This window comes from Artibeus jamaicensis, unplaced genomic scaffold (assembly GCF_021234435.1).
Source record: "Artibeus jamaicensis isolate MK-2021 breed Jamaican fruit bat unplaced genomic scaffold, CSHL_Jam_final contig_233, whole genome shotgun sequence".
In the NCBI taxonomy this organism is placed as follows: Eukaryota; Metazoa; Chordata; class Mammalia; order Chiroptera; family Phyllostomidae; genus Artibeus; species Artibeus jamaicensis.
The window spans coordinates 45,206,834-45,224,432 of NW_026521486.1; the positions used below are offsets into that span (position 1 = coordinate 45,206,834).

General features: G+C 37.1%; 1 protein-coding gene across 1 annotated transcript in view; it reads right to left on the reverse strand.

The window, feature by feature from the left end:
• Nucleotides 1-17,599, reverse strand: part of NELL2 (neural EGFL like 2) — a 334,594-nt gene that overhangs the window by 243,405 nt on the left and 73,590 nt on the right. The window contains exon 4 of the mRNA XM_037162321.2: nucleotides 4,943-5,093. Within this exon, the coding sequence (XP_037018216.2) occupies nucleotides 4,943-5,093 (151 nt within the window). The remainder of the gene's footprint in view (nucleotides 1-4,942; nucleotides 5,094-17,599) is intronic.

The window sequence follows — 17,599 nt, forward strand, 5'->3', positions numbered from 1 at the left end:
CTCTTGGACACATGGACAAAACCAAGGGGAAGGGTGAAAGCAAGGGAGGGAGGTGGGTTCGGCTGGGGTTGGGGAGAGTAAGGGGGGAATGAAGACAACTGTAATTAAACTGTAATTAAAATAATTTAAAAATAAAATGAAATAACATGTCAACCCTGAAAAATAATTGAAAAAAATAAAAGGAAAGGATATTTTAAAATCACTCATTGAACAAGAGATACCAACAACTTGCTAGCAAATATATAAAAATGTACAAACCCACTGATATTTAAAGAACAATAAATTCTAGAAGTGACAGCAATTTTTCACATAATATTAGCAAAAACTATTTAAATATAATGCTTACTGCTTCCAAGTGTATAGTTTAAATTTAAGTCATTTGCAAAATCAAACTTTGTCCTTGTAGTTCACTCAAAATACATATCTTACTTCCCTTTGGTGCTGTTCAGGGCATTTTTATTGTCTAAATTAAATGAATTTAAGCTGAAATATTCATTAATTCATGTATTCTGTGGTACATTCAGCATCCTCAAGAATAATCAAACATAATTTTACTATAACCTAGAATTTTAAACAACTGAAGGTGAAAATACAAAGGAAAGATGGCAGTGTGCCAATCATCACCTTTCAAAATGCTCAATGGATAAAATCACTGAAAACAAGAGGCAAAATAAGAATGACTTTTGTCCAGCTGTTATAAAGTACATCAATACCTAGTTTCAACCAGAAAAGTATATGACTCTTCCCCAAAATCAATGGAATTCAAGTGTACACAACAGCAAGGGAAATAAGATTTCTTAAGTAACTGAGCCCTTGCTGGTGTAGCTCAGTGGATTGAGCACAGGCCTGTGAAGCAAAGGGTCACTTGTTCAATTTGAGGTCAGGGCACATGCCTGGGTTGCAAGCCAGGTCCCCAGTAGGGGACATGTGAGAGGCAACCACACATTGATGTTTCTCTCCCACTCTTTCTCCTTACCTTCCCCTCTAAAAATAAATAAATAAAATATTTTTTAAAGATTTCTTAAGTAATTGAGATAACATAAACTCCATTGCCATAAGGACACCAAAATAATATTTTTGCATGGCCTTTTAAAAAAGGTACAATCTTCACCATAACTAAAGGAAATAACAAGAAAAGTTACAAATAAGGTGAATTCTACTTCTTGTCCCTTGATAATAAACTGTAGAGAGACCATTATAACTTTTAAATGAGTCTTTTGTAAATAATTTTAAATGATTGATCAAAGGCCTGGAGAGCATTTGGGAAGTTTTACATTGACATGAAATGACTAAAAGTAGAAGAGTTTAATACCAAAGAATTAAATATATTGCAATAATCCCTCAACATTCATTGTGGAAAAGATCGCTGAAATGTCAGTGCGTACCAACATATGGCAGATGAAGAGCAGAGAACTGAATGAACTTTGATGGCACATTAAAATTTTCCTTATTACGATGAGTTGCATCCAAAGAGTACAACTTTCCCCAAAAGACAAAAGAAAAGGCAATTTAAATACTATGAAAGATGTTACTTTTGATACAAAACAGAATTTACTTTTCTGGTAGTATAGTAATTTAAGAGTTCTTTACAAATTAGAAAACACAAAAAAACCTAAGGATCCTACCTGATTAATAGCACAACATATAACACTCCTAGGAATAAATCTAACAAAATATGTGTATGTCTTTTACGGAGATAATTATACAGGAGAAAAAAAATGAAAGAAAATGGAGAGAAAAGCCACATTATAAAAAACCTGAATATCATAAAAATGTCCATTCAACATATATCAACTTATAAATGGGATATATTTCTAATACAAATCCCAATGAGATTTTTTCCATAGAAGTCACCAAGTTGATACCAAATATACACCAAAGAATGAAGTTTCAAACAGCAAAAAAATGTGAACAGGAAGAGCAGAGACCTTAACTGTAGATAGCAAGTCATGAAACCACAGCAATTGGAATAGTGTGGTACTGCTGCAGAAGTCACGGACAGACCAGTGGACCAGAATACAGGAGAAAAAATAGACCTCAGCATTGAAGGAAACCTGGTACTGCATTTGGTGTTTGGCATTTAGCACTGATACATTAGCATTCTGTGGGAAAGGAATGGGCTGTTGGGCAAGTAGCATTGAGACCACCAGCTTCATCTGTTGGATCTGACACTAGATAGGTGCTCCTAGATCTAAGTAATATGTCAATTTCTTTTTCTTATTAGGTAGAAAAAAGGTATTAAAATTTATCACTCATTTTTTATACAAATTTGGTATATATAAGAAATATGAGAAGCCGATGAACGCGTGAACCAGAAGACCGCCGGGCCGGGCTTGGAGGGGCCCGACCCCCCCCGGGGCTACAGCACGAGACCTTTCTCTCCTCCCCCAAAAAAAAAAAAAAAATATGAGAAATTGTATTTGTTTGCTGAGTCTAAACTTCAGTTTCTTTAACAACTCAGTTTCTTTATCAACTCACTATGTCTCCTTGGTAAAGATATATTTATGCATAATTACATTAGAATATATATTGCAACTTTCCTAATAATAAGGTAGGCATTGAAATACACATTAAAGCTATAATACTTTAGAGATAAATAATGACATAAAAGCATATTTTAAGAGAATAAAATATAAGTAAAGTTTTTAAATTATGTAGAACATAGGGTTTGAAATTTTAACTCATAAATCCAATTATTTATATTACTTATTTAACTCATAAATCTAATTATGTTATTTATTAAGTTCAACCAAAAGTAAAGAGTGTAGTAATTGTTATGTCAGTCTGTTAATTTTATCCATAATAAGCAGTCATTGTTTTAGTTCAGAACCATTAAGCTAAGCAAATATTGTCAGCAAGTTCAATTTTTACTTAGTACTGTCAAGAAAGAGAAATGGCTTCATATATGACAAATACTCAAAAATATGAAGGCACATTTTATCAGCCTCATATATAAATACACTCATACTCATCTGGATTGTATAATAATTAATACTAAGAAAGTGAAAAAAATCTTGCTGATCTCACCTCAAGTTTATTAATATAGAAGGTGATGGCAAACTATAAGATAATTTTATACTTACTTGCAAAGTCACTGCCACAGATTATTTCTATGTAAACTATTTGCAAAGCATTCAAAGTTGGAAGTATAAATAATATTTGGCTTTCAGGAAAATTTTTTAATAACATCCCCATGAGAACCAATTTATATATCTAAAGCCCAAGATTATTTTAAATAAAGGAGAAATATTACAAACTACAGGACACAATCCAGGTGACAGTACCCAATCTACACGAAGAGATAACAAAAGGATTTTATTTATCCCAAAGAAACAATTTTGTAAAACATGGAAAAGAACAGAGTCCTTTTGGAATTTAGGGTAATTTTTTTCATTCATTTTTACTTACAAATATACATTGTTTTTCAACAAGCCTTTACTGTTTTTATACTTCTCTTCACCTGTATCTCCTATACAAATGTGTAAGTGAACCAATATCTTAGAATTATTTCTTTGTTCTTTATTTTTCCCTTTGAAAATGCAGTAGCCAGAAAACTATCAAACCAAAAACTGTATGTGAACACACTGCAAAAAGCTGGTAGGCCCTTCAGCCATTGCTGTGTATACTTAGCCAACATCAGTATTACCTAAGACAACAGACAACAACATAGCAGCTTTTTACGTCTGAAAGAATTGAGACTTTCATGCAGAAACTAAATAAATAAGTGTTCAGGAAATGGTAAGTCAAAGAGATGGGCGAGGTTGAGACTAGGGGAAGAAAGATAACTTCAGTACCAATAACAGGAAAGAAGAACAACACGGTCCACACAGAACACACGGCTTGTTGGGGGCACTGAGAGTAGCAGGTACCACAGTGGACTTGTGAAAACACTGGACTCAAGAATCAGAAGTGCTTTGGCTCCTGGCTCTGTCTGTAACAGCTGAGTGGTGCCTTAGGCCCTGAGGGTAAGCCACGTAGAGCATGGTTAGGGCCCTTGCTATATTTTGTTCTCCACGTGTCTGGTTTGCTATATTTTGTTCTCCACGTGTTTGGTTTGCCCTTTAGTGTTTAGGCAAGATTTGCAGAGTGCAAGGTGGCCTCGTCTCTGATGAAAGAAATCAATAGGCTTCTGCCCACACCTGAAAAGTGTTAAATCATTAACACTTTCATATATGTAAAGTGCCTTATATACAAAAACTCTTTAACCTTTGCAACAACCTATAAAGTAGCTATTATTATCCTCATTTTACAGATGAGAAAAATGAGGTGCAGAGAGTTTATGTGACTTGTTCAATGTCCACAGACAGTCCGTGGTAATGTAGGTATTCAAATTGATAAACGTGAAGGAACGTTCATTGGCAGAATTGTGGTTATTCTTTCAGGAATTATTTTAGGTCACCAAGCCAAATGAGAATTCGCTCACAGGACTCCTAATCATGGTTCCATACATTCGAGAAACTAGAAAGTACTAACTAGACAGCATTTTGATTCAACACACATCCAAGAATACAGCTTTAACCACTGTAACCTAACAATTGTGTTGAAAAAAAGTTATCTGTCAGGGATTAAAATTCTAAGACTATTTAAACTCTAAACCCTAACACAGAATACAGGGTTTTTGACTCTAACTAGTCACAAATTAAGAAGTATGTTTGACTTTAACATTGAGGAAGATATCACATGGAGAATTTAGTCATTAATAAATTTGTTTTAGGAATAGCGACTTCTGTGTGCTCTTAGCAACATCAAAAGCACAGCTCCCTCTGCCTTTGGGCAGATCTCAATTACTTCTGTTTATGATTTTGCATAATGTAACAAAATTAGTCTAGCTGCTTTAAGCCAGTCTTAGATATAGCACACCTTGCTTTTGTTTACTTCTCCTTAATATGCTCATTTAACTAGACAGAATTAAAGCACAGGAAACTCCAGCAGTGACACTTACCTGTGATCCAAGTGGTGAACGGAGAGAATAACCCCAGAATTTAAGTGGGCCTGCTTCAGGGTCACCAAAATAGTAAATTCATGTTTATTTCTCAACTTCTGAAAAAACTGTTCAGCTGTAGCAGTGGATGCTTTTATACTTCTGGGAGTATCTAAAAAAAGAGAAACTTACACTAAATAGATGAGAATTTGGTTTTATAAAGTACCCCTTACATGCAACATATTTCCAGAAACATTATCAAATAGTTAACTGATAAATACCAAGTTTCAGACCTTGCTGGTAAGTTCTTTCAAGAAGATTTTATGTTCCCTATCACAGGGTGATAAACCATATGAATAACCAAACTTGTGCTGCAGAATCATTTTTTCAAAATGTCACCTTTGAGGCAAAGAATCAAAAAACCCGCTTGAAGAAGTACACTCCCAAGTGTCCTCCCTACGCACATCCGACATCCAGATCCCACCGCCATGTAGGTATAAATAGGGAACAAAAAGATGGACTTTCTAGAAGAGGACCCAACAGACCATGATGGAGGCATTTTGTCTTTCCGACACCTCACCACAGAAAACTGGATTTAAATCCATGTGCCAAGTTCCACATCGATGTCTTTAGCCAGAAGGCCTGCTCTAAATAGATTTTTTAAAAGATCATTGCAATTAGTCACTCTCAGCCTTCTGTGCAGGGGATGAAACATTACCACCTATTAACTTACCATATTTGTTGAAAGAATTACAGAGAACTTATTTCCTATGTTCCTCCTCCTGGCTCAGAGAAAGCCTCGCCAAGGGAGGTTTGCCTTGTTTCTGCAGGAGCAGAAACTTTTGCCCTGCACCTCTACCCATTACGGTCTTGCACTCCAACCTTGGCACACAGCGTGTATGAGGGAAATGGAGAGGGACAGAAATGGATTTTGTGGACAGGAAAAAAATCATCACTCAAGCCATCTGCTAACCGAGCATAAGGCTCTCCTACTCATGGTGTGTTCAAAGGGTTTACGGGAGCCAGAAACAGGTTTTTCTGGTGATGAAATCATTCTCCTATTTTCTCTGCTTTAGACTAAGCAGACTAGTTAACTGGTTCTCAGTGGGGAAACCACTGGCAGTTAGAGAGAACAATCCCTCCTTGTGCAAAACTGCCCCGTGAATTGCTGAACGTTTGTCATGCCTGGGTTCCAGCCCCATGAACGCCAGTGGCACCCAACCTCTAGCCACTGGGACAACTCGAAGTTCTCTGACACACCTCCAGGCTTTCTCTGGGAGTGTGCAGCAGAAATCTCATTGGGAACCACCACCTCGATGGCACAAATTATAGGGTTAATCCAAAGCTCCCCATCAGTCTAGTTCTAAATTTCATGGAATGAAGATGTAATCTCCGGTCTGTGTCCATCACTGGGAATACACAAACATGGAAAAGCCCTCAAGATACCCATAAACTAGAAGAAGGGACAAATCATCTCAATACAGTGAAGAAAATGCTGTCACACACACATACAAGTGTTGTTGGATCACAGAGGGCGAAGCAGCCAACACCATCTGAAGGGAAGGATCTCACACAAGAGACGGCATTTGATTGGGAACTCAGCAGCTATGGAAGAGAGGACAAAGTGTTCCTGTCAGGGGACTGGCTTGAGAACAAGCAGAGTGGCGTCCAAGGGCATGCCATGTCTGAAGCAGTAAAGAGCGGCCACCGTGGGATGGGGCTGGATAGGGAAGCCGCACTGGACAGGCAGGACCTCCTGAACCAGGAAACGGAAATGGACACCTGTTGCTGTGTCTGTCACCATCGTCAATCTGCCCTCTTGGTTTTAAAAAAATGAAACCTTCTCATTCACCCCTGAAAAATGACCCCTCCCCACTCTCAGCCCATGACTTCTGTGCTAGCAGTACCCTGCCCAATAGAGTATCACCTACCCCTGTCCACAGTATTTGAACCACAGCGGGCTCCCCCCAGGGCAATAAAGTCAGGTCCAGGGTATTTGTTCAAAGTCTTAGGAAAAATAAATGTTGTTGCTTCCAAAAAGAAACGTCCTTGGTTCCACTCCGTATTCACAACTCAAATATTGAACAATAATCTGCAATTTCTGCCATGACCTATGTATGTAACAGTTTTGAACCCACATTCTATTTTGTTCTCACAAAGCCCTGGAAACTTGACAGGGACAACAATTACTGTGTGCTTTTTCCATGAGTAAAATGAGCTGAGGAACTCCTGTGATTCAACCAAAGGCACCCGGTGCGCTGGAGGTGGAATGGGGTGACGATTTCTGGTCCAGTATTCTTTCCACTATATTGCACGGCCTACCGAACATGGCATCCTTTACCCGCACTTCACTGCCACTCACCAACGGAAATGCAAATACCAGCGCACCACCCCAGAAAATAACCTAGAAAAAAAGTAATTATGTAAGATAACATTTTTAGTTCCTTAAGTCACTCGCTTAGAAGTGATTTTAAGAAAGGTCACTTTCCCCATTTGCATTTCTGTTTCCAATTTGTAAAATTAGCATTCCTACCTTCTATTTTCATCTCAAAGATTATATAATGTTCAGAGAGACTTCTCAGTCCCCATGACTATTACTATGAGACTCAGTTCTACTCCTGACCAGAAAAATCAAGTCAAAATAGCCTCTATGTGAGAATTAAGTTTATTTTTCTTACCATTTCAGTTTTCAGAATTAATCATTTAATTCATGTATGTATTAAGCAATTGCTCAACAAGGTCTCCTGTTAAAAATAAACATAGAAATATAAAGTGTGGAGGTTATCAGAACAAACTCTGTACCCAGAAGAATGAGGTTCCAATGCCAGCTACAGAGATTATTAGCTGCACCTGGCATGAAGTAAATACCATGTGTGGTATTATGATATTTATTATTATTATTCTTACAGGCAATGAGACTGTGGAACCCACTAAAACTACCAAGAGCCATGATACCCTTGTGACAATTTTCTGAGCTTACTTTCATTCTAAGTATTCCAAATTCGGCCACAAAATGTCAATTTCCACATTTGAATATTGACGTAAAAATATTTTGGCAATCGAGTTATTCTTAAGATAAACTCCTGCCATTTGTTTCTATCAGTTGGTTATGCACAGTAGTGCGGTGACGGCTACAGGGGAGGGAAGGTGGATAAGGGTGGGCAAAAGGGAGGAAAATGCAGACATCTGTAATAGTGTCAGCAATAGAAATAAAGCTAAAAATTATCTTCATCATTTTTCATCTTTTAGAATATTTTTATTCTTAGTACATATGTTGCTTAAATTAATTTATATTCTAAATATAAGCTTTGTAATTAAAGCATATATATGTATTTGTTTTATAAATGATATAATCTAATTTAAACTGTAGTGAATGTGAATAGAGATTAATTATAAATTAATTGGGTTTAAGTTGTTTTCATGTTCAACAACTGCATTGTCATTTATTTTGTAAACCATTTATGCAAATATATATACTACATATTAAAGACAATTCTATGTGTTCTCCTAAAGATGTGGTTGCTTAGCAGGTTAGAGTAAAAGACAGTATTATTTTGATACTTAAATAAGTAAATATTTTTTCATATTTCTATTTATTTCAAAATGCAATAATACTATATTTAAAAGTTATTTTTTTAAAAAAGATAAAATCCTGCCTTCTAAGCTCTGTTTCTAGAGAACTATAAATGATCATTCTTTTATGGGCAAAAAAATGTAAACTGAATTTCTTTTCAAAGAAGGACTAACAAAGACTGACAAAATTGCCACTTCAGAGAAAAGCAGGCTGAGAAAATGAGCTTTTAAATGCTACTACGAAGACCCATAGAAAAACTTAGCAATGTGTCCATGCTGTATTGGATTTTTCAAATTGGAGAACTACTTGAGTTTAAAACAAAGTTTGTCTCGACATCTTCCATTTTTATTGTGTGCAGATACTAAAAATCCCACTGAGAAACAACCAGTGGCATTTTAAAGCAGCTCAGCAGCAGTGAAATCGAAATACCCGTCCTGAGTCGTGGGACTCCCAGGATGAAGTGCTGAGCTCCTATGGGGGGTGGCCACAATTTCTAGGGATTTACACAACAAGCACGTGTTCCCCACATGCACAGTTAAAAGGAGAAAGAGGACAGGGCGGGAGAAAGAGCCTGGAATTTCTAAAATTGGCTGACAGGCTGTAGCTCAGTGCAGCTATGTGTGGAGAGCAAACACAGGTGTTTACTGAGAGTCAGACTGAATCTTTAAAAGTAGTTCCAGTGCATTGGTAGTAAAAGTAAAGAAGAAGGGATACGTCCATCTTTCAGCAACAAGAAATTGTTAAGAACTCTTTTCTTTTGCACTTAAACTGCATCACTACAACTGCCATCATGAATTAAATCAGTCCCTGCCCACGAACAGGTTTCCGTTCCATCTGCAGTGTTAGAAACCTAAATTGATCCCCCCCACATAACTAGACTAATAAAAAATACCATGTGCAAATTCAATTATAAAATAATTGAATCTCAGTGTAATCTCAGGCACAGCATGTTTGACTGAGAATGTTTCAACTCACCAGATTTTTTCAGTCTCTAACTATGAAAAGTTGTTGTCTTCTAAATTCAGATTACAATATACCAAATTAGAACTATTTTTATAGTTATTCTCCATTTCTCTTACTCTCCCATCAAGATATCCACGTCTTTGAAGTACAAACTTTCAAGGCAAAATAATAGTAACAATTAATATTTTATTAACACTACATTTGAAGCTTGCAAAGTCTTCTTAACATAATCTCATCTAAACCTCAGAGAACCACAATAAGTGGGATTATTAAATCCATACTAATACAGATTACAGATGAGGAGAGAAGGGCACAGAGAAGTCAGGATACTTGGGATCATCGCTGTGACTCGAAATCAGAGGTGGTTTCTATGAACTTACTACTCTGTTAAGAACTTGGCTGGAAACCTCAGAAGACTCCCAGGTGAAATCTGAAACTGGCCCCAGTACACGAAGGCCACCCCAGACTGGTAGGTGGCAGGTTTAACTCGCAAGGATTATCCATGAGTCTTGTCTTGGCAGCTGAAAGACAAATAGATCTCTGCCCATGCCCACCAGAATCTTACAAGTTTATATAAAGCCCTCGACTGAGTTCAGTCATGTACTCAGTCAAATTGGTCCCAACAACACCTTGTTCTCTGAAGGTTGCAACCTTGAAACCAGCTCCCACTGTGAGAATGGTGGGGGAGGCACACATTCCAAAGACAGGGAAGGAGGTGAAAAGCCTCGAATTGCCTGGATCCGGCTCTAGGGTAATCCCTGGCAGTCACATCCTCTGAGTGATTTCCTCCAACAGAAGAACAATCAAAAGTAAGATGATAGGATACAGAAATAAACCCACTGAATTCAAATGGTAGAGCCAGGATCCCAACTCAGGCCCCTGTGTTTTCTATTATTACACAACAGTGCACTGCCAACATAATGGTGCTGCACACACTAAAGAGCAGATGAACCCTCATTTTAAGTTAACTTTTATAAAAATATGTTCTGAAGCCCTAGCTGGTGTGGTTCAGTGGATTGAGCTCCAACCTGTGATCTGAAGGGTAGCCAGTCCAATTCCCAGTCAGGGCACATGCCTGGGTTTCAGGCCAGAACCCCAGTAAGGGGTGTGTGAGTGCAACCATACATTGAGTTTATTTCCCTCTCTTTCTTCCTCCCTCCCTACTGCCTAGAAATGTGTGTGTGTGTGTGTGTGTGTGTGTGTGTGTGTACTGAAAATAAATAAATACACTTCTCTTGATCTTTGGATCAATTCAGGCTTCGCATATATACAAAATTATATCATGTAATCTCTCAGCTAGATACTCTAAACTATTGAACTGCAAACTTCACTACATTTTAAAACCAAAAGCTTTTTAAAAAACAAGTTTCAAACAATTTTTCTTAAAAAATTATTGGGAAAAATGATAAGTAATCCACAACTTTTTAATGGGGCAAACCCACATAAATGATGCCACGTACACACTTTAGACATCTGTCCGTCCTTTCCACTACTAGGTTAACAGACCACAAGGACATACTCTGGGAAAACTACCTGAAACTCCCCTTCTACATCTTGTTCTCATTAGACCCCAGAACTATCTCAAAAACTTTTTCAAATCTACAGCTAATTATAATTTGTTCAATGTACTATAAACATATGTATCTTCATGTGTTATCTATAAAATGTTTATTGACTTAATGTTGTGGATATCAAGCCACATAAAAACTTACATTCATGAATATAATATAATCGGAAACATAAGCATCAACCAACCATTTAAAAAAAAACAAAAGCAGGTTCTACTCCTGAATTTAGCAATTAATGGTTGACTTTGAACAAACCACTTATGATTCATTTGTTGGAATTTTTATTACTAATGTAGAGCAAAATATTGTCAGAATGTAGAAGGCTACAGATAAAATCTCTATAATTTGAAGCTTAAAATTAAAAGTATTAAAATCCTATATATAATAGATATGATACAACTTAATAAGATCATTCCATTTTGATAATAATTTGACTTCCCAGGTACATATTCCTTCACAGAGAGCAGTAGTGATCAACCAGTATGAGTATTCTGGTTTAGCTCACTGTTATAATCTTCACTATAGATGAAAATTAAAACTGGCACTTGAATTTAAAATGAGATTAATGCTTTGGACTACTGTGAAGCAGTCCCTCAGAATATTACTGGTGAAATTACCAGTGGCTTTGTTACCAGCAAAATTAAGAGACTAAACAAGCCAAAGAGGATAGTCTTTCTTATCATGTCTTCTCCTAACTGCAATTCTGCTCAAGACTAAGATTAAATCAACAGAAATATTAAGCAAATGAAAGAGATGATAATGAATCCATGATGATGATGTTGATGATGACGATGATGATAATGTTGGTGCTATCCACAACTTTAATAGATCGGTTGTATTCCTCTGTTGATAATGCCTCATTATCTATAGAGAGCAGTCTCAACATCATTTGAACATAAATAACAGACTTATGAAGCAGTGATATTGTAATATACCTGAAACTAATATAATATTGTGTGCAAACTGCAACTAAAATATTTTTAATTGAAAGCTATATAATCTTATTAACAATGTCACCTAATAAAGTTAACTTACAAGTTAAATAAAAAATTTAAAAACAATAAGTAAATTATAAAAATAATTAGTAATTTCTGGACCTTTAGTTAAGCCAATCCAAAGAATTATATCTAATTGACCCCAAACAGATGCATACAATTTTTCAGCTACTATCACGAGCCAATGTTTCAAATACATAAGGAAAATTCAACTATCATTGACTATCAAACTCAAGGAAACATGCTTCTGCTTTAACTAAAGCTACTGAAAACCTGAGTAAATGAAATGTTTGAATTTCTTTTAAAACACTTTTAAAAATTAAGTTTTGATGGGTCTCTTAACAGTAGATGAAAATGCTCAGCTACACCTTTGCATACTGACACCTGTTGTTGGTGTGTGAGCTATTGCTTAAATGAACAAATCACTGGCCTTCATAAGATTAGAGGGTTTACATTCATGAATTAGGTCATTTTTCTCTCTTGTAACTTATCCCATATCTAGTACCTAGCTATATCTTAAGTACACATATAATTACTCTTTATAAAGTGTTCGGCTATTAAGAGAGGATCTATAAGTATAAAAAAAATAAGTGAAAACTAAATCACAAGTCATTCCTTTACTTTCTTTGAAGTCTGATCAAATATTCATACAGTCCCCTAGAAGAATAAGAAGAAAAAACACATCCATTCAGAAAGCTGTTTTTTCATCCACATATGTGCTAGTGTTTTTTGGCTCAGCTTTAGTAAAATTATTTGTGTAAAGAGAAGAAAATGTAATAGGATCCAGGTGAGATTTCTATTATACATTTTTAATGGTTGATTATGCCTATACTTGACAAGAAAAAGGTATAGAGATCTATAGTATAGTTTCACATTTATAAAATGTGATGGTTATAAATTTTGCAACCTCAAATGGCACAGACTTTAGCAGGCTTTGCTGAATAGCCAGAGAGTCTGTAGTGCCCCATCAGTTATGCAGAACTGAAGTGCTGAAATGCACAATTTTTTCTCTCACTTAATAGGCCAATTTGACCTGAGATCAATTTTGAGTGTTTTTTCTGCTTTTATCCTTGCTTAATTATCTAATTAAATTATTTTAGAATAATAACACACCAAAATATCAATTATCATGATTAATCACCCTATGGAAATAGTGGGTTTTTTAACTATTATTTTCACTGCAAGAAAGAAAACAGTATTATGAAGTATCAAAGGACCCAGGGCACATAAAATCAGTTTCTCAACCCAGAGTTTCAGACACTGGCCTGTATGTCAGCTCCCGCCCTTGCTTCCACAGGCCCCACAGCTGCCTCTGCTCGGTCTCTGAGCCAAGTAAGACAATGATGCCAGAAAATCAGAAGTGGGGCTCAAAATTAAGCCCTGTATCTCAGAAATTCAACAAATGGCTCATAGTTTATGCAGCCTTTGAAATAAAGCATTTCCTAGCTCAGCTACATTGGCCCAATCTACAAAGCTGAGCTGTGGTTTCAGCTACCTATCCTAGAACTCTAAACTCTGCCCCACATGCCCACCTGCTTTGGTGAGGTTCTGATGCCCTGTCAAGATCTTGCCAGTTCTCTCTGCTGAACCTCAAGAATAGGTGAATCCTGCTAAACAGTGTCAGAATGTTAGATCCATCGAATGATGCCTCCTTGACTTTGAACTGTGGGGGCTATTGGACCTGCCCCATTGACTAGATATCACCCCCAACTCCCATTCATCTTCACACCCTGTCCTTACCCCATCTTATCCCCTCTTCGAGTTTTTCCCACACTATGAGTCCTCCTAAATTAGTATCCCTGGATAAAGCACAGAAGATCTACTTATTGTCGCAATTAATCTCTGGACTTCACCTTACTAGGAGCACTATGATCTTCATTACTAATTTATCTATTCACAGGAGCCTTACATCTAATCCCACCAAACTTGTGTCTCCCCCATTTCAACATGGGTTTTCTCCCTCAATGCCCATTTCTGGGCTGAGGATTGGCTCCAGTTTACTTATGGCAAGTTCTTCAGTGAGAACAAGAGCATTGTGAAGCCTCAGATAATCTCAGGGCAGATCTCGCCAGGCCTGGAACTACCTGACTACTTCTCGATTGTCAGATAAGCAATAAATTCCTTTCTTACTTGAGCACTGCATTTTGGGTCTCTCTGTTACAAGAGTTTAGCATATTCCCTGAGTACTACACCTCCAAAGTTTCCTATGACTCATTCAAATGTTCCCCGAGGGTGTCCTTCTTTAAAACAAAAATCGGCAAAGGTTTCCATATAAAGCTAGAGAGTAAATATTTTAGGCTTTGCAGGCACATACACTGATATTAGCTATTTTTAATAATTATTTTAAAATGTAAAAATCTTTCTTACTCAAGGGGTCATACAAAAATAGGCCCCACGTTTGGCCTGCAGGGCCATAATTTACTAGCCCCTGGAAGCAACCAATACAGATAATTTTCCCTAGGTAAAGAACAATTTTTATATCATTAGTTATGTTTAAGTCTGGAAAGGAAGACTGAAACAATATGATAAGAGGCTTAGTTAGAGCCAGTCTAAACGCCACGGAAGCAGGAAAGGAGGCAGGCACACACTGCCCTTGCACTTGTTTTCATCCCTGCTGCTGATGTGCACATTGTGGGTCATATCTCACCTTTCCTCATTCTGCAATAAGCTTTCCCAGCCCAGGGGTCAAGTTTGTAATTCTCCTTTTTCGCACAGTCCATGTAGGAAACAATAAGCATGGCCACTTGTCTTGTATATTAGTGGTGACTTTGCCATCTACTTCTATGTCTTTTACAATAGTGTATTGTTGTTTGCTCAAGTAAATAAGTAAAGGTTATGGATTTATTTTGCCTCAAATATTCTTTTGCATTGCCACCTGGTTTAATATTATGACTAAAAAGGTGGAGTGAATGATAACCCCAATGAACTAAACTACAATATGTATAAAAACTTACAGTCTAGTGTTTTATATTGCTATATATTAAGAGCAAAGACTCTCTTCTTTCCCCCTGAAATATGAACTGACAAGTCTCCATGGGGAACCTAGATTTATGGAAAGAAGTTGTCTTTTGCAGGATTCTGAGATGAGCACATTCTTAGAAAAAGGAGTAACAGAGGGTCACAGGTGAGAGGTCCAAAACATTTCTCTCAGATGATTACAGTGTGGGTTGAGTATTTTCTTAGAAAAGTTATAAATTTCTGGAATTTCAGAAGGAAGAATTTCTAATTCAGTGACCAGAAACACTTTGCAGAGCCGAGCGTTAAGACTTGTTTTCTCTGATCTCTGCCATTAGTTTCTGGGAGGCTGTGAAGAGACCTACAAAGAATGTCCAGAACTCTTAAATTAATGTTTTTTTCTTATTCCATGTAAAATTAGAGGTTTAAAAATGGCCCAGGCAAAAAGTCTATACAGTGGTCTACTGATAATTGCATCACTATTTTTACGCTCTGTGAAACAGAGGATAACTAGGTATTAAAATAATCCTGGAACTGTACTGTAATCAGCACTTAAAAGGTCACATCCCACCTTCTCGATAATTCATGACATTCCATGGCTCTGATTACTTACTATGCACTTCCATTATTTTTCAGGGTAGCACTTTGTGCTGCCTTATATATCTTCTTGTCTAAATGCTTTATATGACGGTCCTTTATCTTCAGAAAGACTGACTTTAATCTTCTTGAGGGCAAGAACTGTACATAATACTTCTCTCTTCTATCCCAATAACTACCAGCAATGATAGCCCAAGATGAGAGGAGTTCAATAATATCTATTGAATAGAGTTGAATTCATTTTCCTTTTCAAGGTTTGGAAGATAAAATAACATACCTACCTTGGCTGTGTAACAGTAAGTCACTCCCACCCACCCCCAACTCTCCACTGCACAAGGTTTACAACCCAGGACTCATCGTACCGCTCTGGGCAACGTCTGGTAATCTCATATGCAAACACATTTATCCTGCACAGAGGTTTATGGAGAGGTCCTGGAAGGCATAGCCTGTCCTAATTACTAGGTTTAACTATCTCATTAGTCCAGGCTAGGAAAACTATTAGCGTTTAAAACTCTATTGAAACCATGGTATCTGAGGGTAATTTAAAACAAGCTGCTTTCTTTCATCCCAGAATTTCTGACTTGAATGTTTTTTTTCAATTTGCATATTTCTTCCTCTCTGATTCACATTCCACTTCCACAAAAGTGTTTTCTTTCTAGTATTTGGAAAATAAAATGGGGCTTTCTACCTTAGTATCACATTTAGATATGGCACTGAATTACATAGAGATATGTGAAAAACATATTTCCACTTTGAATTTAGGAAATTAGGCCCAAACATCAACAATATGTTTCCTAGTTAAATCCCAACATCCAATTCTTCATTCACATATTTCCTCATTTGCAAACCCTCTCCCCCTTTTCCATACAATCTCACTTTCACTCAATAGAAATATACACTAATTTTGTTTTTCTTCTCATTTCTTATTTTAACATTCTTGTTCATTCTTCCCTCTTGTTTCATAAAGTACACTCATAAATGCAAAAGGTATAAACAGTAGTATATCAATAGGTGTGTATACATGTGTGTATATACACATGCAATATGCACATGTCAAGCTATGATTTATATAACAGGCTGTTTCAAAGCACCACTAGTGAATCAGTCTTCAGGACTTTAGCCTGTATTTTTACATAGAAGCAATATTATACATGATGTTAGGTCCTCAGAAGTTTCAGTCTACTACAGTATGCTGTAACTGATTTAAATCCAATAGATTCTAGTTTATGAATCCAGTAGAACTACCTGGTACTTCAGTGAGAAAGGGGGAAATCAGGAACCAAGATGAGATAGACGGACGGGATAACCAAATAAGTTGCAGACTGGACACTGAAGAAGGGAGCCAACAGTGCACTATCTAATAGTCAATGAGGTAAAGATGAACTCAGATTTGGTGCAAGAAGGGAAATGCAGGCGGGGAAGCAGTGTGCACAAAGCATGGAGGTGTGCAGAAGCATGGAAACTCATGGACGAACCAGCAGTTTATACTGCTAGAGATTAAGGTTTAGGGGAAGAGGGAGCTGGGAAGTGGAAAGAGTCTAGATAGGTGGTTAGGAACAGATCATTGTTCTGTGATCAGACACTGTGTTACTCACAGAACTGCAGGGCTGAGATGAAACCAAAGCAGAAGCCCAGTTATATGAAGTGGACTGGCAGTGTGGGGTGTAAGGAAAAGCTATGGCTCAGGAGGCATGTAGCAGTGCAAAGCTTTTCTTAAGAACAACTGGTCCCAGTCATTGGCAGAGTGAATTCCACTCAGATGTACCCTAACACGATGAGGGTGGGCTCCCAGTGTATTCCTTGTCCTTGTCAGTACTGGCTCAAGAACAGGAAATGGTTGGCATACAAGGCTTCTGTACCCAAGCCTAAAAGTGCCAACACTGTCCACCTTACAGCTTGACCTCCAGATGAAACCACGCACTTCCAGCTGAGGACCTCAAGATTCTCTCCTCCCTAAATATCACCTGAAAAAGGAGTAGACACTCTCCTTCCTTGAGACACAATAGGCTAGAGGAGCAAGAGCAAG